This window comes from Bos javanicus, chromosome 2, assembly GCF_032452875.1.
Source record: "Bos javanicus breed banteng chromosome 2, ARS-OSU_banteng_1.0, whole genome shotgun sequence".
Taxonomy (NCBI): Eukaryota; Metazoa; Chordata; class Mammalia; order Artiodactyla; family Bovidae; genus Bos; species Bos javanicus.
Genome location: NC_083869.1, coordinates 121,712,734 through 121,740,706, shown reverse-complemented (window position 1 = coordinate 121,740,706; position 27,973 = coordinate 121,712,734). Strand labels below are relative to the sequence as shown.

The window sequence follows — 27,973 nt, the reverse complement described above, 5'->3', positions numbered from 1 at the left end:
GAGCATGTAAAATATGTTTTATTGTTCTTTAAAAGGGCTCAGGGTTTGGTTTTAAATCAGGCTGCACACCTTTCATCAGTCTGACATCTCTCTCACCATGTCAAACTGGCTTCAGCTAGCAGTACTTCATTAAATCCGAAAGAAAAAAATTTTTTAATTTTGAAGAAAATCCAGTTTTGAGAACAATTAACATTATTCTGTAATTTACAACAATATGAGGGCTGATGTTGCATGTTATTGTACATACCCTTCTCCTCATACAGAACCAGGAATGTCACTTTCCTAACTCAGGCAGGCACTGTTACTGGTGGGTACTGCACACTCGATCGCTCACTCACACACACACTCTCTCTCTCTCTCTTCCCCCTTTCTCTCCCCCTCCCTTCTTCTCTCCCTCCAAACAACAAAACCCAGAGTATGTCAAAGGAAAAAGGTTTGTTATGGTATTGATCAAAACCCTTGGAGTCAACAGTCTGTCTGAGCTTAGAGGGTATGCTGTTTTGATCTTGAGCCTATGTTAAAGGAATCCACTGTCAGATTCTGAAATAAAGAACTTTGGATAGTACCATCATTTTTTCACTTTAAAATCCTAGAGACAATTTCAAAAAGCATTATTTTGCTTTGTTTTCTGGGACAGGGGAGGAGAGAATCTACAGATTTTCATTTATTTAAAAATCAAAAACAGCTCGGCACAGGAAATAGGCAGTTCACATAGCCAGCCAACATCTGAGGTATCATCAGTGTGAGACAAGGTCCTGGTCCATTCCTACTGGCCTAGCTGATCCTAACAAAATGGGAAGTTTAAGGCTCTGCATAGCAAATTCCAACAGGACAAGATGACCCTAAGACTCCATTCAAATCCTTAGAAGCAGAGCACTATTAATTATGCAATATTCAAATGGAGAGTGCAAGAGCCCCTGATGGTATCTTCCAACTTGCTCTGTCAATGCAGCCTGGTCACAACAGCAAAGGAGCAGAAAAACAGCTTTTCTAGATCAGTACATTAAACCCAGCAAAGAATCTGCAGAAATGACACTACACCACTGCACTAGCCACAGTCCCTTTGCTGCTCTATGTCTCTCTTCTAACCCTGTTATGGCCTGTGGACACATACTCACTAGGCATTGTTGGTTTTGAACCAGCAAAAAAAAAATTTTTTTTTAAGTCTCATAAAGAACCTAGTAAGAAAATAACAAGGCAATCAGTGGTTAAACTGAACTGTACATATAGGGAGCAGTTTGGAAAATACCCATTTCAGGCATTTCTCAGGTCTAAAATATTGTGTCTTTGCTGCTACTCCTTTGACTGTTCCTGAAAATTCAGAGTACAAATAAGTCCTAAAATAAAAAACTTTACACTACCAGCATTCTCTGACATCATCAGACAGAAAATCAGAGTAATGCTACAGCCCACAGTTCTACAAGGTGTAGAAAGTGTACTAAGGCTCTGCCTGGACACATCTTTAGTGATGGCCTGGAGTACTCCCCTTCTGAAACAAACATCTCTGGGACATCCACTTAGCTTCATTGGTTGGAAAAGAGATGAATTCGACTCTCAGCTAAGCTCTCTGAGAGACTCCTCTTAAAATGCCATTTCCCTACAAATTTATCAAAACAAAAAATTCCTGGCTACTTTGCCTAATGCTGAATAGGGTTTTCAAGAAAAGAAACTAACATGAATACCCCATCATCAGTAAAGACTAAGAACCACCTGGATCATACAATATATATGTCACTGCCTCTTTTTTTTTTTTTTTGGTGTTTTTTGTTTGTTTTTTTCCTAAAAGTGCCCAGGTGGGCTTAAGGCTGCCAGACTGCACACACATCTATAGCAACATGGGCTTCTCCTATTCCACCTACAACTTGTATCAGGGGAAAAAAAACAGGGATAGGAGAAAGTGAGAAGAAGGGAAAAACATACCAATCTCCCCCCACCCCCCTCCCCCAAGAAAGAAAGAAATCCCACAACAGGGATATCTATGTGCCAAGCATAATGGAAGAGTGTGCTCCCCAAACAGATGGTTCTGTAGAGGCTCATGTTCTGCTGGTTTTCCTTAGAGACCTATTTTGAGAAAGTTAAAAAAGACAGGAGATTTTGAAATAAATTCAATCCTGGCAGAAATTCAAACTCCAACACTAGAAGCAAAATCATCCTTCACTAAATTAATCCCTATTTTCTTTCTCTTTTTCTTTTCTTAAACATTTTATTCACGTTATAGAGGGATTTGTGTTTGTTTTTTTCCAATCATTAGGAGAGTGGTTGAGGAGTACTGAATCCATCACTACTTTGATGACACAGTTAAGATTCCAGATTCACATTTCCAGGTACCAAGAGTTCCCTCTAAATGCTACAATCAAGTCAGCCTTCGTATACACTTCTTTTTACTGAACACAGCAATGCCCATTGGTATCTCTGAAGCGTAATCGCATCTTAGGTCGGTATTTCTCCAGGTAAAGCAGCTGTTTGGAATTGAATGCTCCCCTTCTTTTTCTGAAAATACAAGAATGGCAAACTTTATCATGTAAAAAAAGAGCTGCCTGACATGCATATTTATGGCCTATGGCCTTTCTAACTCTACACAGCTGAAAACCAGCATATTTCCCATACATCACTTCCTATGAGAAAGGGCTGAAATGAACAATGAAATTTCTGTGCCTTCCTAAATGAAAAATAGACAAATTTTCTTTGCTCTCATTAGAGTCTATTAATTGTTAATAAGTATCAGAATGGTTTATCCAAAGACATCTGACTATATTCTTCCCAATTAATATATTCTTCATATTAGAATTGGCAGCAAGTATTTAGGATAAATGAGCAAATATTTATATAAAGCAGCAGACACAGATGACATTCCTTGAAACACGTTACCTTCCAAGAGGTGCTACCATACATTTCATACCCTTTGTCACAAAGTGTCATTTTTTAATTTTTTTGGTAAGAAAAGGCTAAAAAGAGAAAGGGCAAGACAATAATTGCCAAAGAAAGAACAAAACAGCCTGTTATTCCAGACTGATGTCAAGATTCTGTTTGGGCGCTACCATCCTGATTCTGTGACTGAACAGGTCACTTTAGAGTCCTAGGTGATTACTCCCTCTGGTTTCTTCCTTTCCTCTTTGTCACAGAGTTACATCTGTAAGGCATTTTGGGCATCTATTAAAAGAAGCACTAGATCACTGAAACTCCATTACCTAGCTATTCATTTTAAAGATTTCTAGATATTCAAGTCATATACTGGACATATTCTACAATGTCCAAATTTGCCATCTAAATGAGAAAATATTTAAATCTGGGAGCCAGAGTGTTACTGTGAGTCTTTTTATCGCTTGCTATTTTTGGTATCTTCAAACAACATTCTAAGCCAAAGACAGCAAATTACTCTGTACTATAATTGGATACTTTTTATAATTGCTCCCTCTTGTATGATTTTGCTTTATGTATTTCGGAAAATAAAACTTCATACTCACTGTCTTATAAACTGAACTGCATCCTCGTACTTCATTCCACATTCAATCAAAGCAAGTGCAACTAGCACAGGTGCCCTGCAGAGAAACACTCACTTGTAAGTTAACCACAGGTCTTTGGAATTAAAGGATTCTTTAAAACCCAGGGTTACATATTATCAAAACCATTTAAAGCCTGAGCTTTCCTTATTCCTATATACTAAAATATCAGATATTTTCCTACATAGTAAAATATCTAAATTATAGATTCTAAGTTATTTTCTATTTTTAGTAAAAAGCACAAAAATTTAAACCTTTATTTAGAGATCTTTACTCTTTAAAATATTATCACGTTGTATCTTAAATTTCCCATCATTTTATATCACCAAAAATTCACTGATCTTTAAGCATTATCATAGTAAATGACCAGATGTATTAACCTGAGTGTCTCAGAATTTTCATTACAAATCAATTTATTATCATTTCTTCACCAAATACGAAAACAGTGCTAGATTTCCTCAACAAAATCGTTTGTATGAGGTAGGGGACTGTCAGAGAACTGGTAATTAGGATTTGCTTTCTATATCAACACATATATGTATTTTTTTTTTCTTTTTTAATATAACAAACGAAACAATGTTTTTAAAAAGTCCATTACAGAGCACTAACTTTGGACTGGCTACCTAACTAAGACAGCTATTAGTTTAAAAAATTTCCCCACGTCAGGAAAAGAACTGAAACTTCTTGACACTGAAGAAGAAACTGTACTAAACTGCAAAAAGGAAAACAACAAAAGGGTTGAGCAGAGGTAACAGCCTGAGTCACCACCACCATGAGGCAACAGCAGCCTTCATTAATGTTTTGAGTCAAAGTGCAGATCATAAATTGACAATCTACTGTTGTTGAGTGTTGCAACACCATTTCATGAAATGCTCAAGGGAAAAGTTTTTAAAATCAAAGTCAATTTTCATTCTCCATACATTTCCTTAGAAGAGTTTAAGGTTCAACCATCTGCTCTTTATCTATTAATTTCCTATTCATCTCAGACCAAAATGAACCATGTACAAATTCTTCAAATCTAAAGATATTTTACCATTGTTGTCAATTTAAAAGACCTAAACCTTTGATTACTGGAAATGGGAAGAAAAAACTAACATATTGAATTAAAGCTGTATTTTTGGCTCAAAGATAAGAAAATTACATTAAAACAGTTTCAAAACAACTTGAGAACCATCACCCACTAAATCTAGTATAGTATCAGACTCAGACAAACAATGAAACCTAAGTTACTTTGAGAAATCATGACACCAGCTTTTACTCTCATTTCCTTTCAGGCAATTTAGTATTTAGTGTAACAAATACACATCTCTACCAAAGTAAAAGTTTTGATAATGAATTCACAGACAAAAGGAGAAGAGCTTACCTTCCCAATCCTGCAACACAATGCACTGCAACACAGCAACCTGGTTCTTCACGAAATTTGGTTTTTAGTAGGTTTAGCCAATCATCTACTATCTGATTAGGGGGTGGCGCTCCATCGTCAAAAGGCCAATCCTAGGAGGAAAAGATCTTTGAAATTAAATTGATACTTTCTCTAGGATGAACATCCTAATGCACAACAGCTACACCATACACACGAGAGGCCTACCTGCACTAACTGTACTAACATGTACCTGTTCTTAATCACACAATTCTGATCACTTCTGAAAAATGATCAAGATCAAAATTCAAGCATGCCAAACAACTCAGCCTTCTCAATGAAGCACAGCCAGCATCAAAAGCATCGAACTTTATCTTTGGAAATAACTCTTATCATAGTGACAAGAGGCTAGCATTCTTCAAACATCTTATCTGAATAGAGCAATAATTAGACATAATAGAGAAAATTAAAATTAAAACTGAAACAAAGTAAGAGAGGACACAACACCTGTCAATAAGATTTAAGTCCAGTCTGGCAAAGAAGTGTACCAACTAGTATCTCATTGTTCTCTACAAACAAAAATAATTTTGAAGATTACCCTCTAAGTAGCTCTAAGTTACAAGTACCTTTTCTTTAGAGCAAAACTCTCTGATAAGTAATTTCCAACAGCAGACCATAACAGAAACAGACTACGATCTTTGTGCTTACATATGTATTTGGTAAAAGTCAAGCAGCAAATATTTTTAAAGCTCTGCCTAAATTATACATATCCCATTTTATAAGCACAGTGCCACATGATACAATCCTGAGAAAAAAATACCATTTTCTCAAGTATTCCTTTCTCCTTTAATATTCATTGATCTCGGTTGTTTTTCAATTAAGACCAACCCCATGTGAGTTCACAATACAGGCAGGAGTTTATCTTCCTTGTTACCAAAACACAAGGTTCTGAGAAATCAACATAAGTCACCTTTGAAGAAAGGAGAGAAGGGAGATTCACGAGTTACATACCCTCTCTCCCACCTAGCTTCAAGGACAGAAATGCAAAGACACTGGAAATATTTTTTAATACTATTCTAGTGAGACTGCATAAGGACACTTTAAGATACTAGAGAAGGAAAAAGAGAAAAGTGACAGAACACTAAACTGATCCTGCCCTTACTCTGGGCACCACTAGAGCACTTCATGTAGCCATTAGCCACGACAGCACATTACGTTTGTCAACTATACCCCATAATTAAAGAGCTGTCAGTGTTGTTATCATAAATGTTGCTAGAGTTTAACTGTAAATACCAGTAAAACCAGTATCTTAGTTAAGAGCTTACTTCCTCTAAAACTCTGAAATGCATCTGGTTAAGAAACAGTAGTATGAAACATGCCTTTACTGACTCATACGAGCAGTTTCTATCAAAAATCCACTAAAGTAGTAAAGGAGTACGTCAAGGCTGTATATTGTCACCCTGCTTATTTAACTTATATGCAGAGTACATCATGAGAAACGCTGGATTGGAAGAAGCACAAGCTGGAATCAAGATTGCCGGGAGAAATATCAATAACCTCAGATATGCAGATGACACCACCCTTATGGCAGAAAGTGAAGAGGAACCAAAAAGCCTCTTGATGAAAGTAAAAGTGAAAAAGTTGGCTTAAAGCTCAACATTCAGAAAATGAAGATCATGGCATCCAGCCCCATCACTTCATGGGAAATAGATGGGGAAACAGTGGAAACAGTGTCAGACTTTATTTTGGGGGGCTCCAAAAATCACTGCAGACGGTGACTGCAGCCATGAAATTAAAAGACGCTTACTGCTTGGAAGGAAAGTTATGACCAACCTAGATAGCATGTTCAAAAGCAGAGACATTACTTTGCCAACAAAGGTTCATCTAGTCAAGGCTATGGGTTTTCCTGTGGTCATGTATGGATGTGAGAGTTGGACTGTGAAGAAGGCTGAGTGCTGAAGAATTGATGCCTTTGAACTGTGGTGTTGGAGAAGACTCTTGAGAGTCCCTTGGACTACAAGGAGATCCAACCAGTCCATTCTGAAGGAGATCAGCCCTGGGATTTCTTTGGAAGGAATGATGCTAAAGCTTGAAACTCCAGTACTTTGGCCACCTCATGCGAAGAGCTGACTCATTGGAAAAGACTCTGATGCTGGGAGGGATTGGGGGCAGGAGGAGAAGGGGACGACAGAGGATGAGATGGCTGGATGGCATCACCGACTCGATGGACGTGAGTCTGGGTGAACTCTGGGAGTTGGTGATGGACAGGGAGGCCTGGCATTTGCAATTCATGGGGTCGCAAAGAGTCGGACACGACTGAGCGACTGAACTGAACTGAACTTCAAACTGATGGTTGAAACCATCAGTCTTTTCTAATAAGCCTCTGATTTACAAGAACACTGGTCAAAGTGTTGAAAGGTCTCAAGTTGGATATCTTCACCTAGCAAAGGTAAATTATTGATTACACTTAAATTAAAATTTCTGCCTAGGAAAAAAAAGAAATTCCAAGCTTAATTCTAAATGTCCCTTTTTTTTCAAGCTTTAGTTAGACCTTTAATTTTACCTGATCACAGCTCTTCAAAACAAAAGGCTAGATTTAAAGGCTTGGAATAAATCTCAGATCTACCATTATCTTCTACAAACTACTTCAAGTTCTTTAGTTCTATTTTATAAAGGTGTTTACCAACATTACTGATTCAAACAGACTACGGTCACTCTGCAGTTCATTTTCTCACCCTGCCAACTGTCAAAACAAACTGATTTCTCATCTATACTTACAATACAGGAAAAGAACTTGTATTTTGGTTTAATTTCAGAAGTTAAAATTCTGTTTTTGTTTTTTTTAAACATAGGGCTACATTTACCCATGTTTATACTTATTCCCAGTGATCCAGCCAGAGGACCTTAAAGCCATTCGGAAATAGGACTGCAAGCAAAGTATTATTACCATGTCATACTATTAAAATACATTTTCTTAATAAACCATAATGTTTGGTTTTTTAGATTTTATGTTTTCACCAAAGTGGAGGTGAGGAAACTTTACGGATCAGGTATGAGACAACTGCCTTACCAACAGGACATTCATTTTCTTTGTATCAACTGCCTTCTCAACTAGTAACCAATGCAATCAAAAAACAGGAACATAACCTTGTACCATTACCTTGCTTAGTACTTTCTTCCTATCCAATCATTTCAAAAATCTCTAGTTGTCTTTGCACTACAATGCCTTCCCACAACTATGTCAAACAGCTCTAAGACACCAAGACTACAGGGTCAATCAAATATGTGCTACTCTAATATAGACAACTTTTTAGAGAATCAAGTATAAAATTTCACCTAATGTGAGGTTCCTATTTCCACTAATAGAATATTTAGGGGGCAAGGAGAAACTTAATTTAAAATAATTCCAATCACTATATTCAAACTGAACTATGAAAGAAATCAAATCATACAAAAGCTTGTTAGAAACCTACCCCAAAATATCATAGAGTATGTTAATTATTCTCAAGCTAGGTGGCTTCTCCCTTTCCCTTCTTTTCCTTTCTCCCACCTTTTTGTCTCCTACAAGTTATCCTGTGTCCGATATAAACTGGACTCCTACAATATAAAATATTAAGTAACCAATCTGTACTTGCAAAGTGAGAGAGAATATTTCCACGTGATTTAAGAATGTCTAATGGAAAAGTTAGATTCAAACCAGTAGCCTAGAAACAAAAGCTAAATATCACGTTAATCGCCTAGAGAAAAATGAAATTTCCGATTCTTAAAATAAGTGTACGCTAAATTTTGCCTTTTATTTGTTGAAAATACTCTGCATCTGTAGATTTTAAGGGTACAAATGAACAAAATTGCCAACCCAAAGGAATTTTACTAGATTGCTATGATTGTTGTATCTCCTGTAAGTTTAAAAAACAAACTACGAGCGCCAAGTTTTAAAAATGTCTATGTTTGAAAGGTACAACTTGTTTGTAGTGAAAAATTAGAACACTACACACTCACTAGAACGTGGATTCCTTCTTTTTCAACTGGTGCTTTATCATATGTAGCATCACAAACTCGAACCAAAGTTGTCACTCCATACTTCTTAAGTTCCTTTAAAGGAAAACAAATAAAAAGAAATGTTTTTAGAATCTGCAATTAAAGCTTTAAAAACATATGCATATAAATTGAAATGAGACTTCATTCTTAAACAAAGATCAAAATCATTCTTCTTATAACAACATAGACAATGGACACTCTTGTATTCACAGCGGAAACATCAATAAGACTCACTTTTGTACAGGGCAATTTAGTAGCATAACACAAAAACTTTAAAAACACACATAAACTTTGGCCTAGAAATTCTACTTATGGAAATTTATACTAATGAGATGATTAAAGATATACACAAAGATTTAGGTACTAGCATGTTCAGCACATGCTGTTTGAGACAGTAAAAAGCTAGAAATATTAATAGTCCAAAAACAGGCAAACGGTTTAAGAAAGTACAGCGCATTCATACAGAATACTGTCACAGCTATATTAAGGAGGTTGGGGGAAATTTTGTTTTAAATACACAGTGTAATCCTATCTATATGTATATTTATAAATATACACATAAATACAGAGAAAAATGTCTAGATAGCAGGCAGCAATAGTTAAGTATTTTTAAATTGTCTTTTGCTTATTTGTATCTTCTGATTTTTTATGTAGTAAGTGCTTTTTGCTTTTTGTAATTTAAAGAAATAGTAATTTTGAAATTAAATTTAGAAAGTGGTTTATATTACAAAGTCAAGAACACAGAAATAATTATATCCAGAATTCTTGCTTCTTTAAAAGTTTTCCTATAGGGCCTTCCCTGGTGGTCCAGTGATTAAGACTCCTCCTTCCAATGCAGGGGACACAGGTTTGATCCCTGGTCAGAGAACTAAGATCCCACATGTTGCACAGTGTGGCCAAAAAACAATGTAAAAGTTTCCCTACAGTAATGCTACCAATATCTTTTTATAGTTGCAGGAGTCTATGACCAAGGAATCCACAGGCTGAAAATAGTATCATGTAATTCAGCCAGGCTTAAAGGTGACTGAACAACCTGAGGGCATACAGGCTTGGAATCAACTTGGACACTGTGTACACAAGGTTAAGAAGCTCAGAGAATTAAAATATAAATAAGCAGGAACAGTGATATCCTACAAGTGTCAATCATCTGGTTATCTAAAGAGAAAAGTTATTTTAATTGGTAAAAGACTTTATTTTTCACAGAAAGGCCTCTTTATAAAACAGACTCAGGGAAGTTGTGCTATATATTGAGTCAGGAATTTTAAAAAATTTCAAAACACAAATAAAATCCCATTAAAATGAACTCTACAGTAGCTGTTCATTGAAAGGTTCCAGTACAAATTTTTTATGGTAAATATTCGTGACCTTCAGCAAGTCAAAAGACCTCTTCTGAACTCAGTTTTGCCATCTGTCAAGTGACAGAGGTAGATTTAGGATCCTTGGCCATTCATCTAGCTCTCCAAGTCTACTTTACAAACATATCAACAGAAATCACACTGGAATTGAACAATCTGAGAATGATTTAAAAGCTTACATTCAAATGTCTGTTGAATAAAGTACAAAAAGTTTCTCTACTACTACCAACAGAAAAAAATGCAGGATCTGACATAAAAATGCTGCCTCTAATACCTTTCCCTCCCCCAAATTTCTGGACACATGTATACAATGGTTACTATTCCTAAGTTGTTTGACAGTAGCTTTTCATCAAAAGTGGTCAGAACATTTGAGGCAGAAATGGGTTTTAGTGTCAGAGATAATTCCACCACATACTTGGGTGCATTCAGACAAATTGCTAAATTACTAAATCACTCTGAACCTCAGTTTCTTCATCTATAAGAGGGAAACAATGGTACCTATACCTCACAGAGTTATTGTAAGGAGTAAATGATACAGTGTATAGAACTGCTTATTGTAGTGCTGGGTACATACTAAGTATTCAATAAATGTTAATTACCTTTATTATTGAATGTGTAACAAAAGAACTGTTAACAATGTTGAAAGGATACAGTAAAAAAACACAGTACTAGATATATCTCTAAGATATCCCCAAATTCCATAAATGTTCTTTTAAAAATCTGTTTTAACTAATTCAGCTCAATTCAAACAAAGACCATCCATACTTCAACCACAGAAATAAATGGCTTTGTGGTAAAAGATTTCTTTACAACGGTGTTAATTTTTAACGTGACTTTACCTATAAATCAAAGGTGGATTATATACCAAAAGGTAGACCATGCTACAATCTTACCTCTGTGAACTTGTTGAGGGTAGCATTGGTAGGGTTGTGGGTTATCAAAAAACGCATGTTCTCATAAGAGATCTCCACAGGGGCTGGACGGTTCATTATGGCAAATAAAAAGTGTGAGCGTGCGTGTGTGAGTGTGATGGGGAAAATGAAAAAAAAAATCAATAAATCTTGAAATGTTTCACAGCAGAAAACATTAAAAAGACCACTAAAATGCCTAAATCAGTGTTCTCTCTATTCAACTTGTTTATTCTTTCAGAAACTTCTCTCTTCAAGATAAGCAGAAGTATTTAGAATCCACTTGAATCCAAATTCAACTTGGGCCTCAATGTCTGTTGATGGATACCTTCAGACTACAAAAAAATTCCAGCTACATACAAAACTTAAGCAGCCTTTACTACATTTAGGCACTAGTGAGACAAGTTAAAAGTATAGGTCGCTTTCCACTTTTGTTTACTTGATGCTTAATTTTACTGGAGTCATTAAAAGAAATATGCTTGCAATTAAAAAAAAAAAAAAAAAAAGAAGCCAACTATTTCTGAGGCCAATCTCGGTGTCCAGAGTCTTCAAGGCAATGTTAATTATGGCACATGAACCTCCAAGCTCACTTGTCAGCGGAAACGCTGTGCTGAGCCTGGCAGAAGTCTGCCCTCACGCTCAGAATCGCCATAAATGTGCAACGTATATTCCAACGAAAAACCTGGAGGAGAAAAGCATAAGTAAAATAAACTGGAGGTTGACAGCATAGTAAACACAATGCCCAAAGTCAAGAATATATTTTTTATGAGCTCAAGACATCTGAAATGGTGCCGCTTCGAAACTATTGCCATCTATCAATAAAAGGATAAAAGTGTATATACCAAGGCTTTTTTAAAAATCAGAGGATTCAAAAGTTAAGTATGCCAAGGACTTCCCTGGGGGTCCAATGGTTAAGACTCCACACTTTCACTCCCCTTTCACTGCAAGGGACACAGGTTCAATTCCTGGTCAGGGAACTAGGATCATGCTTGCCATGTGGTACACACATACACAAAAAAGTATGCTTTTCTTTTTACAAAATGCGGTTCAATAAAGTTCTGTACTAATAAGATTTCTAACTCAAGTCATTTTAAAATGATTATGATTGAGTTTTTAAAAAATCATTTCTAAATAATTAAAAGATTTTAACTTAAAACCTCTCTTTCATTAAACCTCTTTCATTAAAAAGTTCACAATGATCTTGTTTTTCTGCTGTGATGTTAACGATTTCTGATTAAAACTGTATCTATAAATGGATAAAGGATATTTACCAAAATTCCATATGAGGATTTAATTCTTTCTATACAAAATATATGCACTGGCCCCAATATGATATCAGTTCAAAAAGTACTTTCAAGAAATTATCTTCTTTTCCTCACAACTCTGAGTAGTTTTTAACTACCTATGAAGAATGACGTAAGAGGTTCAGAAAAGTGAATTGACTTGCCTAAGGTGAATGAATTAGTTGAGCCCAAATTCAAACTCAAGTCTTCTGTTAAGTCCTATATTTTTTCAAAGGTACCACAATGCCAGCTGACTCAACCAATGAACAACTCCTCTATTTTCTCATTTCTAGTTCTATTTATCTTTTTACTATTTCACATATCACTGACTCAAGAGTACAAAGGCATCTAAAGGTTGATTCACACAGCAGTCTTCTGTCCGAATATTAATTCCTACTAAAAACAAGGCAAGAAGAGAAGTGACAGAATTTTCAAAACAGTAATCTGTATAGCTGGCTCAGTCAGTGTATCAACATAATCATAAACTCCTCTGGAAACAGGAACAAGGTCTAAGTTCTTTTACCTGCCTCTTCCCTAAGCCACCAGTAAATGCTTACTTAGAACTCTAATAAAGATCACTGTGACTAGATGAAAGATGATGACAGAGGCACTTGAAGGGAGAAATTTAAACAGATAAGAATGAACCTAAGCCTCAAGCTTTCAAGCCTAACCTTCTATCTTCCAGTCTCCTTTTTATAATATTCTATAACATTTTATTTTGTAAATTATATACTTCTGATCATATTACCACAGAAACAAGCACGAAACTAAAACATTCCTAAAATATGAAAGATATAAGATACTCAAAAAAGGAATCTTAAAAACTTCAATACCCCAGCAAACTGAGTTATCCACTACTTGTGAAAACAAAACTTCTGCCTTCAAACTAAGAAAAACATAATACACACCATCACTCTCATTCATAATTCCATCTGGTAACCCTAAAACACAGCCACTTTAGATTATACATTTCACAGAGGATTCCTTGCACAGTCAAGGAATTTTAAAGCTAGCAAAACTTAAAGAGATCAAATACACTGACCTTAAAAAAAAAAAAAAGAAAGAAAAAAGATGCTGTTTGGGATTCAGAGAGATTAAAAAGATTTAACTAAGACCATACTGCTAATTAGTAGCAGATCAAGGACAAGAAGCCAAGTCTTATTTTTCCTTCAATTTTGACTAATGAAGGTAACCACTTATTTTTTAAGTCATAGTCTTATTCATGACAATGTAACTGCTCTTCAGATATTTACTTGGATGTTCATCTGCAATTCTTTGACCTTTTAATAAGGGGAGAAAAGATTATTAAGTAACTACTCAAAGAACAATGGTTTGTGAGCAGCTCAGAGTGAAACACAGTGAAATTCTAACCTGTTAGAATCCCTTCATTTAATGTTATCATAGCCAATGTGTGTGTCAGCTGAGAAAGACACTGAAAGACCAGCATTGTAGTGATGGCCAGGCTTAAAAGGTTACAGCTCTAGCATTAAGCTTTCTACCGAGTCAGTGTTTGTCTGCTCAGCAAACAGAACAACCTTTATCCCATCTTATTCCTCCAAGCTCATTTTGAAAGGACCACTTCCAGGGATAAGGATAATTTATTATTAGTTTCAATTCTTTTTTTTCTTTTTTGGCCACACAAGTTTAGTCTCAGTAACCTAACCAGGAATCAAACCCAGACTGCAGTAGTGAAAGCGCTGAGTCCTAATCACTGGTCCATCAGGGAATTCCCAGATTTTAAATTCTTAATACCATACTGAGATCCCCAGCAAAGGAATTTCTGCCAAATGAAACAATATGGTCTATCCAAGTTAACAGATACATGATAAAAGCCAAGTTTCTGTTGCTTCCCCTCCCCCACAAGTTCAACTACACATTAACTGTTAAAAGCTCTTGCACCTGTCAATTCAGATAAACTAATGTTAGTTTCTGTGACACCCTTAAGAATGAAAAGCAAACAGTCTGTTAAAAAAAAAAAAAATCATAAACAACCCACCACAGCTGGAAAGTACTCAGAAGTTACAAAGCTGTAAATTTTAGCATAAACTCAGCACCTGCAGACTTTACTGGAAAACTTTCTCAAGTTTTCTAACATTGATTCTGCTCTACCTACTTAAGTAAAAATTGATTTTTTTGTTTTAATTTACCAAATGGTAGAAGAGGCTTGTTTACTTGACAGTGATCAAATTCAAATACACATCCAAATAGTTCCTTCACCCTTTATCTGTTATCAACTCTAACTTTTAAAATGTTGAATTTGGGATATTTCCATTTCCCAACCAGTATTTCCATTTTGAAGAAAAGAATGTAACTTCACTGAAGAATTGGAAAGGATGGTCTGTGACAGAGAAACCCATTTAAATTATAGAGGGAGAGAAGGGGGCAAGAGAAAGAAGAATGTAGAAAGAGGGGGCTAAAGAGCAAGTAAGCAGAGGCCTACCAAGCTAGAATTGTGCACTGCCAGTAAGACTAAATCAGTAACACAACAGAGACCACTTAAAACTCTGAAAAGCGTATGTCACAAGTTTAAATATCCAGTGTCAATACTCAAGGAAATGGCAACCCACTCCAGTGTTCTTGCCTGGAGAATCCCATGGACAGAGAAGCCTGGTAAGCTGCAGTCCATGGGGTTGCACAGAGTCGGACACGACTGAAGCGACTTGGCAGCTGGCAGCGGCAACATCTACCCAGATGAGACTCCAAAGTCAAAATGCATGAAATAATACAATTTATCATCTAATTATGGCACAATGTTAAAATAAAAAACCACAGAGAGGTTAAAAAAAACAAAAGATCAACGTAAACTGGTATGGAAAGATGGCTAAGAGACAATAACAAGTGAAAAGAGTAAGGTGCTTACAATATGAACAATATATAAAGAAATATTTGTGAGTACTGAATGTATTTTCATTCCTACAGACTATCTGGAAAGTAACAAAGAGAGGAGGCTAACAGTGACTGCCTCAGGGTGGAGGCGACGGAAGCTGAAGGAGCATGATTTACAATATATGCCTTCTGAACAGTTTCTGGGTTTTTACCTTAATTTTAATATTTTATCTTTTTTTTTTCCTGTTAGCTGCGCCATGCAGGGCATGTGAATCAGGGATCAAACCTGTGGAATCTTAACCACTGGACCACCAGGCAAGTCCTTTTACTTTTTAATTCTAGGGTGATAAAGAACTCTACAATGATTTACAATTCCACTACAACCTTAACTGCTATGGTCACTGGATTACAAAGAGCCTCAAAAGGGGGCTAGTCCCTCTGTCCCCACCAAGTCTGTACCCACATATTTCCAGAAAGACAGCTTTCTTCTTTGTCAAAGATACTACTGAGTAAAATTCAGATCCTGCTTTGGCAACTGTTAATTCTAAGTTCAAATATAGAGAATTCAAGTGCATGAGAAACTTTACAAAATCAGCCCCATTTAATGTAACCCAAACTTACTGAGGGGCTTCCTTAGTGGCTCAGTGGTAAAGAACCCACCTGCCAATGCAAGAGACACAGGTTGAATCCCTGGGTCAGGAAGATCCCCTAGAGAAGGAAATGGCAACCCACAACAGTATTCTTGCCTGGAAAATCCCATGGACAGAGAGGCCTGGAAGGCTACAGTCCATCGAGTCACAGAAGAGTTGGACATGATTCAGTGAAAAAACAACAAACTTACTGGGCATTTACCTTTTAAAAATCCTGTCAAACCACTCACACCAAGCTTTCCACTGAGAATCACCTCTATTCTTAAATTAAAGTAAATGATACAATAACCATTTGATAGATTATGCCAGTGTTCACCAAATTAAAACTGCACGTTATAAGTAAATATACAATAAAGAACTCTAGATCTTCGAAAATAAAATCTAAAAACAAAGGTCTAAAGAACAAATATACATTTACTGTTTACTCTTCTTACCAGAAATTCTACAGGAAGTCATGCAAATTTGAGTCAGCTTGTTTCTACAGCAGACAACATGAAAGCATAATACAGTGTATAAGACTCCAGGTAAGTTTTATGGTATATAATTCTCCATGCAAGAATACTGGAGTAGGTAGCATTCCTTTCTCCAGGGGATCTTTCCAACCTAGGGATCAAACCCAGGTCTCCTGCATTGCGGGCAGATTCTCTACTGTGTGAGCAACCAGGGAAGCCCCATATAAGACTAAAACCTTGCAACAATTTTTTCCTAAAACAAATTCATTTCACTTCATTGAAGACATCTGCATTGGCCTTAAAATAAGTATGAATAATCTATCAAAAGAAATTCATTCTCACTAAAGATCAGACATTTTTCCTGCAATTTAGCTAGTTAAGAATTCATAAATTCAAGTATTTATTGGACACAATGTGTATCATATATTCTTATAGGTACAGCAAGAGCAGTAAGCAAAACAAAAATTCCTGCCAAGATGGACCTTATATTTTAGTAGACAGAAAAAGACAAATAAAACGTGCCTTTGCTATGAAGAAAAATGCAAAGCAAGTGAGCCTGCAATGTCAGAAGGGAGAGGGGATTCCACTTTTATTTATTTTTTTTTTTTTTGGAAGTGGAAATATCACCTTTATTGATAAGACAGGGCCACAGTGTGCAGCTCCACGGAACACAAATAATACAGTCCCAAGATGAAACTGCAGCAGACATGCTAATACTCGTCACCCTCATCATCTCCCTCTGCACTGTCGGCTCCAACCTCCTCATAATCCTTCTCAAGGGCAGCCATGTCCTCACGGGCCTCAGAAAACTCTCCTTCCTCCATGCCCTCACCCACGTACCAGTGAACAAAGGCACGCTTGGCATACATCAGGTCAAACTTGTGGTCCAGGCGCGCCCAGGCCTCAGCAACAGCTGTGGTGTTGCTCAGCATGCACACAGCTCGCTGTACTTTGGCCAGGTCTCCGCCAGGTACCACAGTGGGAGGCTGGTAGTTAATGCCAACCTTGAAGCCAGTGGGGCACCAGTCCACAAACTGGATGGTACGCTTTGTCTTGATGGTGGCAATGGCAGCATTGACATCTTTGGGAACCACGTCACCACGGTACAACAGGCAGCAGGCCATGTATTTCCCATGGCGAGGGTCACATTTCACCATCTGGTTGGCTGGCTCAAAGCAAGCATTGGTGATCTCTGCTACAGAAAGCTGTTCATGGTAGGCTTTCTCAGCAGAGATGACAGGGGCGTATGTGGCCAGAGGGAAGTGGATGTGGGAATAGGGCACCAGGTTGGTCTGGAACTCTGTCAGATCCACATTCAGGGCGCCATCAAACCTCAGGGAAGCAGTGATGGAGGACACTATCTGGCTCATGAGGCGGTTAAGACTTGTGTAGGTTGGGCGCTCAATGTCGAGGTTTCTACGGCAGATGTCATAGATGGCCTCATTGTCTACCATGAAGGCACAATCAGAGTGCTCCAGGGTGGTGTGGGTGGTGAGGATGGAGTTGTAGGGCTCAACGACAGCTGTGGAAACCTGGGGGGCTGGGTAAATGGAGAACTCCAGCTTGGACTTCTTGCCATAATCGACAGAGAGGCGTTCCATCAGCAGGGAGGTGAACCCAGAACCAGTTCCCCCACCAAAGCTGTGGAAAACCAAGAAGCCCTGAAGACCCGTGCACTGGTCAGCCAGTTTCCGAACTCGGTCCAAGACGAGGTCAATGATCTCCTTGCCAATGGTGTAGTGACCTCGGGCATAGTTATTGGCGGCATCTTCTTTGCCTGAGATAAGTTGCTCAGGGTGGAAGAGCTGGCGGTAGGTGCCAGTGCGCACCTCATCAATGACTGTGGGTTCCAGGTCTACAAACACTGCCCTGGGCACATGCTTGCCAGCACCCGTCTCACTGAAGAAGGTGTTGAAGGAGTCGTCTCCTCCCCCAATAGTCTTGTCACTTGGCATCTGGCCATCGGGCTGAATGCCGTGTTCCAGGCAGTAGAGCTGCCAGCAGGCACTGCCGATCTGGACACCAGCCTGGGCAACGTGGATGGAGATGCACTCACGCATAACGGAGACTTGTACGGTTCTGCAGGGCTGGAACAGGGGAGGGGACGGCCGCGAAGATCTCCCACTGACAGACTACTAAGGAGTCCGGGGGAGAAGTAGTGGGATTCCACTTTTAAATAAGGCTAGCAGAAAACGCCTCAATGAAAAAAGTGACATTTTATCCTAGACCTATGAGCCAAAAAGACATTTGAGGGAGCACTCTAGGCAGAGGGATTAGCTCCTGCAAAGGTTATGAGGTGGAGCCACGCTTGCAGTGCTCGAGGAACAGCAAGGGGACTAGTGCTACTGGGCCAGGCCAGGCAGGGGAACGAAGAGGGTCAGAGAAACGGAGAGGGCCTTGTAGGCCAACAGAGGTATCTGACTTTTATTCAGAGAAAATAAGAGGTTTCAAGCAAGAGTGACAACTTATATTTAAAAGGATCATTCTAGATGCTACCTGGAGGCAGAATGTAAGAGCAGTAAGGGTGAAAAGCAGTGAGATCTGGGAGGAACTTGATGCTACAATCCAGGAGCTAGATAATGGTAGCCTGAGCCAAAACAGCAGCAGGAGAGAGAATATGAATCAGTTTCAAGATATACCTTAAAGTAGAACTCCAAAAGACTTGTCCAAAGATTAGACATGGGATCTTGGGGAAAAAAGTCAAGGCCTTGAGTAACTTAAGAACTCTCAGATAGCTGACTATTCAGACAACAGACCATAAAATCTTCAAAACCATCAAGGAAGAAAAGCAGAGAAATGCCTCTGTAAAGAACTCCTGAATCTACTGCATTTTGACCATTTGAGATAAAAAGTATCTTAAGACTTGTAAACTAAAGAAGACTCAACTCTGCTAATTAAACTCTCATTTTCTGGGCAGGGGCCTGGGAGAAGTAGGTGAAGGGGATTTAGAGGCACAAACTTCCAGTTATAAATTAAGTCAGTCATATACAGCATAAGGGATATAGTCGATAATACTATAATAACTTTTTATGGTGACAGATGGTTACTAGACTCACAGAGGTGATCATTTCATAATGTATTTAAACGTCCAATCACTACATTATACACCTGAAACACATACTGTACCAACTAAACGTCAAGTAGGAAAAAAAACCTCATCTTCTGGGTAACTGGTCTCAAACTGGAACTTTTTACTCATCTTTCATAACCTACCCAACTCATCAGAGCCCCGCAGAAACAAAGTTCTACTCTCTGTACTACTAATATTTGTTCTTCCCTCTATTGTTGCATTTATCAAACGAAAAGCAGATGCCATTTGGCAACCTAAACTTGAGGCGATTCAAATTAATGTTAGTTCTCTTCCCTTACTGACTACAGTCCTGGTGAATTGATAAAGAGGTATCATTAAATTCTACACAAATTAGGATCCAAAATATCTGTAAACAAGCTAAAAATAGCAACATGCTTCTTACTGATTAAAAAAAAAAAAGTTTTGTAGTCACTCCCTTGGTTATTCCCACTTCTCTACTTCCTCATTTAAGGAGGGAACTTGAGAATCAAGTTCCAGTACACAAATCAATAATCAGTTCTATAAAAAGAAATTATGACCTTGTTGGTGGGAAAATATCTTAACATTTCAGAACCAGCAGGACATACATGGCCTGCCACTCAGAAAGGAAAGGAAAGCAATTAACTAGCAATCACACCCGCTTCTGAGGACAGCGCCAGTTCTTTTCTTGAGTCCTGTGGGCTGTTTCCACTCAAATGAAAAGGGAGTGGTTTTTAAATTTGTATGTTCTCTGGTGATTAGAAGCAGTTGTCCTTTTCTGGTAATTCCTACCTCTACAAATAACTGTAATACCAAAATTGCATTAAATTATTTTCATGCCACACTTGAAAATATTTACTTTTCAACTTTGGACTTCATTGTTCCTCTAAAGATTAGCAATTCTCTAGCTGAATCTCTTTGCCCAAACACGTTAAATATTTTTCCTTCCAGAAATAAAATTTAAATGGAGATAACAGCACTATGGCCAATTTTCACTTAAAAAAAAAATTATTTGAATACCAGCAAAAACATTAACATCCTAAAACATCATTCTAGTATTGGACATAAGCTTATTTTTTTCAGTGACTCTTTTAAAGATTAAGTTAAATAGCTCTATTAAATTGATTCTATTCATTCTCTTCCATTTCCAGGCAAAGGTATCACGACTATACTCTCCATGGGCTTTATGTTTAAAGACTTCAGTTTATGTACAAGACTCCCAAGCCTCTTTATTACAAAATTTAAGCACCTTCTTTTTCTAAAAAACTGTAGTACTTTCCTATATGGAATAGGTAAATATTTCAAATTCAGCTGCATTCCCATAAAATTAAATATTAATATTTGTTTTCTTCTTTCCTTCCATCTTTATTTCTTTAATCTCAAAAGGCTAAATAATTTTTCTGGAGAACAATTTAAGTCCTAATCATTTTACTTTAGTTTATCACTATATATACATTAACCCAAGAACCACTGAATTACTTCATTAATAAAGAAATGTATTTGAGAGTCTGAACTTCAATTGTAATAAAGCAAACTCAGAAGTAAAAATCCAAAAGGGCACCTGAATTCACCCTGTCAACACCACTTTGAAATGTTTTCTGAGCTATATCAGGACAGTTAGAACGACTATAACAGCTGCAAGTTCCCTGAGGTTGCAAAATAGATACTTGGGAAAAGGTTATTTGAATCACCTTTCAAAATAACCTACAGCACAGGAGCAGCATGCAAAGCAAAAACTTCCAGGCTATTGTTAGCATTATTTAAAATATATGTTTCAGAGCTTAGCAGTTTATGGGTCAGCTTAACTCTTTCATTTCCCCATTCTGTCTAACCTATTGAGCATATTTAAAGGTCCTCTTCAAGTATCCACCACTAGAAGCGGGGAAGGAAGCTCTCTATGTACAGGATATGGAATAAAAACATTCCAAATTACATCTTGTCAGCATAAGTTTTGTTTGAGCCCCAGAAACTTTTCTGCTGTTAGGGCATTTTGGTCCAAGTTTCCCCTAAGTCAGTTACACTTCACTTCCTCTCCTAAACTTCTTATAAATCACATTATACTTCTCAGCCATCTCTCTGTGCACTGAGTATAGTACAAGATAAACAGACAAGAACCCAAATCATTCAATTTGGATCTGCTGGTGGCCTTTTAAAACATACTGTCTATCCACTAATTGCCCAATAATGACTTGATGTTTATTTTCATAAAATGCAACGTTCAAAAATCTTCAGAAACCATACAGTGAAGGCAGCTGTTTCACATTACATGTAAATGTGAAGTAAAAAGGGTGAAATACCTCTATAATGCCAAGGGATTATTATTCTTTGCTCACCAGCTTAGTTCAACATGGATTCACCTTCCCTCTCTTCTCACTTAAAGAATGCAAAATTTCATCTTTCATGTCCTCTTCCTCCAAATGCTTACTGAAGTGAGAGAGAATACACCAGTTCGGAATGATACTAAAACGCAGTCATCTACTCTTACAACAAAAGCATTTGTGGGGCTCTGTGTGCATACCATATTAATCAGGATCCTAGAGAATACATGTGGGTGAAAAATATTTGATGGTGGGTATTACAATTTCATTATTAATGCTACATACTTTGAAGACACAAAATAAGCATGAGTAGAATGGAGTGGGATTAAGACTTAGGAAAGATAAAACTTTTATGACAAGACTGGCAGAAATAGTGACAGGCCATGGTAGCACGACTTGAGAAAGGAACTAAGTCTTGGGTTAAATAACTCTCAGGAGGCCTTGACCATGCTGAGAATTTCACACCGATTCAAACGCAATAAAAGCTCTCAGGGATTTTAAAAGCAGAGTAATAGTAACTCTTTGCTCACTGAGAGAAAACAAATATTGCCGTATTGGTGGGCATCTCCTGATCTACTAAGCGGCTCCGTAATTACCAGCAAGCTTCACAAAAATAGCCTCTCAGCTTACTAAAATCTACCTGACAGTTGAATTCTTTTCTTAGTAAACAGATACAAATTTAACTAAATTCTACTTGTGGATGATCTCTAAATGAATATCTCATCTCACTAGAAAAACAGTTCAGAGTTAAGGCTATGGCTTAAATTTGATGTGCTCTTCATCCAGAAAGATCTAAATTATTTGAATGATTTAAACCAATTACCAAGAGGAAACCTGTTTGTAACCACATGTGTGGAATGAAGAATGCCACTAGAATCTATTGTTTTTCCATCATATCCTTCTCAATTTGCTGACAAATCCTGCTGATGACTCATATCCTTCTGCACTAACCAACCAGTCACTCTGTTCCCTCATGATAGGCTTTCACTGATAATGGAAAGAAGGAAACTCACCAATTTTCTATTAAAAACAGTAAATATCAGTATGTGTATATAAATCCAATCTACAAAGACTACGGTGGTACAACACAGTGAATGTTTTCAGTGAAAGACTGCAAAAAAAGTTACGCTCAAATCTCAAAACTTAAAGACAACTGGAAGAAAGCAGCCTTGACTGTGAATTTGAATTCTCGTCAAACAATACATTAGTTAAGAGCCAACATTTTTGACCACTGCAGAAATAAAAATATAAAGTAATTTATCTGATCTGCTAAAGCAAATATATCATGTGTGCATTTTATGCCAAAAGAATTAACATTTTCTGAGAAGAATGAAATTTCAACCCAGAAATACTATGAAGAAAATTAAATACACTAATTTTCTAAAAGGTAAAGACTGTTCTAATGGTCAAAATATTTTTTCAAAACAGGCTCAACTAGCAAGGAAAGGGTCACAGAAAAGTTTAATCTTAAAATTCTCTACAGTTTAAAAAGGAATGTTATGTAATGTAAATTTATATTTAAATGATGAAATTTAGTTTCTATGCCACTTAAAATGGAGTGGATGCTGTGTTACAGAATCTACGGGTAAAAAATCAGCGCAGGCAAGCAAAACGTATCTGTATTCAAGTCACATAAAGCTGTTGCTATAATCTGTCAACCCCTCAGCCATTTTTTTGGCAGAGAGTTTATGCACTGTAAATCTACACTGACTAAACAAACAGGGCAGGAAAAACCACCTCAGCGTGTGCAAGAGATGGGCTCCATCCTCACACAGGCTCCAGGAGCCCCAGAGGGGAACGACTGGCAGTGGGCAGAGCCTGCGGTGCTGTGCAGCTTCTCCTGTGAAGGCGTCATAGAGACAGTTTCTGGTTTAGCTTAAACCTCTACTACTCCAAGGAGGGAGAGATTCCCGATACAGTATCCACTTGAGCCTTGTATCAAGCAGTCCTGTAAGGCTTCAAGCCGAGGTCAAAGGAGCCAGAGAACGTGTTTCAGTCAATAAAATGAAGGCTAACCAGAGAAAGCAAGCAGACACCTCTAAATATATACACTAGTTCTGAAACTGAAAATGGATAATATTTCAAAGTAACAGATTCAAATCACCATTTCCCAAGTAATTTTAGTTGGTGGCATCTGTTTATTTAACAAACCCAAGATACAAAATTACCTGAACTGTAACATCAAGGACTCTTGCTTTATAAACTTAAGAGAATAATCATTAGTTTCTACATAATCCAACTAGTATCTTGAGAAAAATCTCAAACAACATGCCCCAAAGAGCAAAAAAAGTAACTGAAGTATCCTTAATTAAAAAAAAAAAAAAAAGAACTAAATACTAAATTTCAAGCAAAGAAAAAGGTAATTTCCTTAAAGTCTACTAATTCCTACACAACTCATGTAAATGACTAGAGTTAACTGAGGAGGGTGGGGGGAGAGTTAGAAAGAGACTTAAGTACTTTAAGCCCCAAGGGGAAAAATTTTTTTTAATCCACTGCCGCCATCTATTTACTGATACTCTTTAGGATTCAACAATTGATCTCTAAACCAATTTTCTCATCTACAAAACTGGAAGGCTGCCATTACTTACTCCCAGGGTTATTATGAATTTAAAATGATATCATTTGTGTTTCAGCACAAAGAAGATTCTTGAGACGATTATGTTGAAACCTAAAGCATGCTGGACTTCACAAGTATTCCAAGACTTCAAAATCTCAAGCCACCACCCTAATTCAATAAACATAACTAAGTCTGGTATGTCAGAACTACCGGTCCTGATTTCCAGTTGCTTAAAATTTTTAAAGATCACTAACTTCTCTAAGTAGCAGAGCTGAAGCGACAGCACTTGAAGAAATCAACCTAACTTGGGCTTTCCTCTAAAGTTTCACTCAAGAGCAACAGCTAAAAATGTATATATTGTTCCTCTGCATCTTATTTGTAAATGCTTTTTCCAGAGGCTTCACTGGTTACCAATCCCATATTCCGACAACAACAAAAGTACAGTCAAACCCTCTAAAATAAATCTCCATTAAATTTCAACTTTGTGTCTCAAAACTATAAAGTGTTCTGGAACTATTTCATATAGAAATACTGTCTTTAAAGACAAAGTGAATAAAAATAAATCTTTTTCCTTGTTCATACAAGGGTCTTTTCAAGTAAAACATAAATATGAAGCTTTCAGATTTTTTTAAAAGTATGTGCAAAAGCATTCAAACATTTACTCTTCCCTAGTGCCACCAAAGTTCAATGATGTTGTAAATGGTTTCTGTCTATAAATTTGGTTCGCTCAAATTAAATATTAGTTGCCTGACTCATTGAGGGAGTGGTTTGACTTTTGCTGTTCTGAGTCAGAATATACCCGGTTCAGCAGTTCTAAACAATTTTTCATTTGTAAGGTGGTCTACAATGCTAGCAGCCTTTTCCAGCTACTAAATATAACAAACTGTTACCTCAGTAGTAAAGTCTTAGTGATTATAACACTTTGAATCTGTAGTCCAATTTATAAATAATGAAGTATTTTCATATATATTTTCTTCACAATCTCACAGTCTCCTGAAGTAAATATATCACAAAGCTGAAGAGAGATTTTTACAAAAGACAACTTCTGTGACTCTTAGACCCAATTAATACACTCTTCTTCTTTCCCCAAAAATAAAAAACACAAAAGTCTATTGGGTTTCTTTAATCAGACTTTTCTCTCCCAGACATATCCCAGGTGCCTCATAAAAACTCTGTCTCAAAGCACACACCCTAAGGCCCCAAGTGAGTTCCAAGGCAGCATTTCCACCCACATAAAAGCCTATCCTAACTTAGGCCCCAGAGAGCCTCAAGTCAGCATGTCCTTAAAGATCTACTCGCCTCCAGCCAGTCAGTCTTGTGCATTAACCTCAACACCTCTTACCTGTACAAGCTGCTAGGTCACTGTGTGGACGAGAAACTTCAAAGACAGACAACCTAGCGTGAGGGAAATTAATGGTATAGTGGAGAAATCAAAGACTTTGGAGTCAGACTGACCTGGGTTTTTAATCTAGCTCCCATTCTTTTACGTTCTGACCTGGGACAAGTTAATTAACCTCTTTGAGTCTCCATACTGCCTCATTTCATCACTGTAAGTCAATGAGGGCTCATCACTGTACCCCTAAAGTCTGGCAAATAGAAACCATATGTGTCAAATGAATGCAAATGAGAACACCTACCACCTTTTAATAGTAGCTGTGAGAACTAAACAAGAGTATAAAAAGCACCTGGTACACAGTAGGCACTTAATACTAATTAATCCAGTCACCCACCGAATGATAACAATACTACTCACTGTTTCTCAAAGTAGAGAGCATGCTAATGATCAAGAAAATGACACTGTAAGAAATTTATAATTTCTGACTTCTAATTACACACGAATGCTTTTGCTTGTAGTTCTATCACATTTAATACCAAAAGGACCACACTACTCTTTGCATGAACTGAAAAGACTTCCAACTTCTAAGAGACTTCTCATCATTTCAGTATAAAATCCGTATAAGGCACTCTTCATCAAGAACCCCTTCTTCCTTCTACAACACAAGAATCTGGAAAAGCCCATGGCAATGATTAATCCATTCACAATACAACATGAAACTACTTTTAAAATGAATACCAGCAAGCAACTTTTCATCATCTTCACCAACACAATGATTATGCTGGCAAGTGATGATGAAGCCTTAATTTCCTTTTGCATGTGGAATAAGGCGTAATAACTTCACTGACTTCCTGTCTGAACGACTCTGTAACACAGAGCAAGGCAGCCAGTAACTACCAAATTTAATCCAGCAGCAGCTACAACTTGGTGACTCCACACAGAAAACCATTTGCTGAATGCATACAATGATGCTAGAACTGCTATTTTATACATTTCTTGAAAAATTCTAGAAAATAATAAACTACCCTATGATTGAGCTTCATCATCAACATGCTACACCATTACTATTTCTTAAAAGCTTCTCTCCAGAAGGGTAGCAAAGAGCTAAAATCTAAAACACATTTCTTATATATTTACCTAACAATAAAACACCTCTCACCTGAAAAACTAGCAGTACTTTACAAGTGTCTATCTGAACATTCAAAAGGCAAGAGTCTAGGATCCCAGGCAATACTCAAACTTGTTTTAGTTAGCTTTCAGAACCCAGACTAGGGTGGGATGCCAACCAATCATGTGCTCGACAAATTTGGAAATTGATGTCCATGTTCTGAAATATTGGGGGGGGGGGTGGCGGGGGGAGGCACAGGGCCAGAAAATGATTGCCACTGGAATAGACTTCTGTACCCTTTGCTCATACTTGAACCCAAGGACCCAGGAACAAGATGCTCCTGGAAAGAACTCCTTAACCCAGGACACCCAGGTTCACTACGGCCCTAGAAAACGATCAAGGATGGTCCCCAAGGATGCCTGCTCACAGACTGGACAATCACAGGCAGACACTTCCACGCTCCCTCATCCGCCTGCCCTTCACCTTCTCCCCAGCTCGCTCTCACGCTGCTCTCACGTTGTCCCGCCCATCACTCTACCCCTAGCACGCAAACTCTCCCTCCCCCACTTACTCACGCTCCCCATTTACCCCACTCTCCCACACACAAGCATTCTCCCCTCACTCACTCGTTCCCACATGGCTCCCAGCTCCCTCTCCCCTACACTCACCTCCCACCCTCCTGACACTGTACCCGCTACCGCCCCCAACTCACACTTCCCCTCACTCTCCTCTGCAAGCGAGCGCGCGCGCGCACACACATACACATAGCCCCCCAACTCCCCCATCTGCACTTTCTCCCCCGCCACGCTTTCCCCACATGCACACTCAGCCCTGTTCCCCAACTCACTCTCGCCTTCACGCACGCACATTCCCCCCCACACACACACTCCACATTCTTGCACACAGCACTCGCTCCTCTCCCCTCCCTTACGCGCGATCCCCCCCACCCCCACCCTCGCTCTCCACGCTTCCCGGCCGCGCTCCCCCCGCCCCCGGCCCCGGCCCGGCCCTCCTTCCGGGGACGTGTCTCGGGCCTGCACTAATGGCTGCGGCGCCTCCCGCCCTCCCCTGCCCCGAGGCCCCCGGGAGGCGGCGCGGGGGGCCGCCCGGGAGCCGCGCAACTCACGCTGGCGAGCTGGGGACTGGGCATTGAAGTCTGGCGGCGGCGGGAGCGAGGAGGCGCCTCTCTCCTCAGTCACCTCGGCGGCGGCGGCGGCGGCGGTAGCGGTGGCG

At 38.3% G+C, this 27,973-nt stretch overlaps 2 protein-coding genes across 5 annotated transcripts; both read right to left on the bottom strand.

Moving 5' to 3' along the window:
• Positions 1 to 27,956, bottom strand: PTP4A2 (protein tyrosine phosphatase 4A2). Of its 4 annotated transcripts, none has more exons than XM_061389494.1 (6): positions 27,867 to 27,956; positions 11,147 to 11,843; positions 8,860 to 8,952; positions 4,864 to 4,994; positions 3,465 to 3,539; positions 1 to 2,490 (listed from the first exon to the last, which is right to left on the bottom strand). In XM_061389494.1, the coding sequence occupies exons 2-6, from the start codon at positions 11,240 to 11,242 to the stop codon at positions 2,382 to 2,384; spliced, it is 504 nt and encodes a 167-aa protein (XP_061245478.1). In that variant the 5' UTR covers positions 11,243 to 11,843; positions 27,867 to 27,956; the 3' UTR covers positions 1 to 2,381. The 4 variants fall into 4 exon arrangements, with proteins under 4 accessions (XP_061245478.1, XP_061245490.1, XP_061245479.1 ...); XM_061389506.1 differs by lacking the exon at positions 27,867 to 27,956 and adding an exon at positions 27,588 to 27,639; XM_061389495.1 differs by lacking the exon at positions 27,867 to 27,956 and adding an exon at positions 21,755 to 22,221.
• LOC133231303 (tubulin alpha-1C chain-like) lies at positions 16,988 to 20,570 on the bottom strand. The gene has a single exon (XM_061389493.1). The coding sequence runs from the start codon at positions 18,430 to 18,432 to the stop codon at positions 17,083 to 17,085; it is 1,350 nt and encodes a 449-aa protein (XP_061245477.1). The 5' UTR covers positions 18,433 to 20,570; the 3' UTR covers positions 16,988 to 17,082.
• Positions 27,957 to 27,973: the final 17 nt, after the last annotated feature.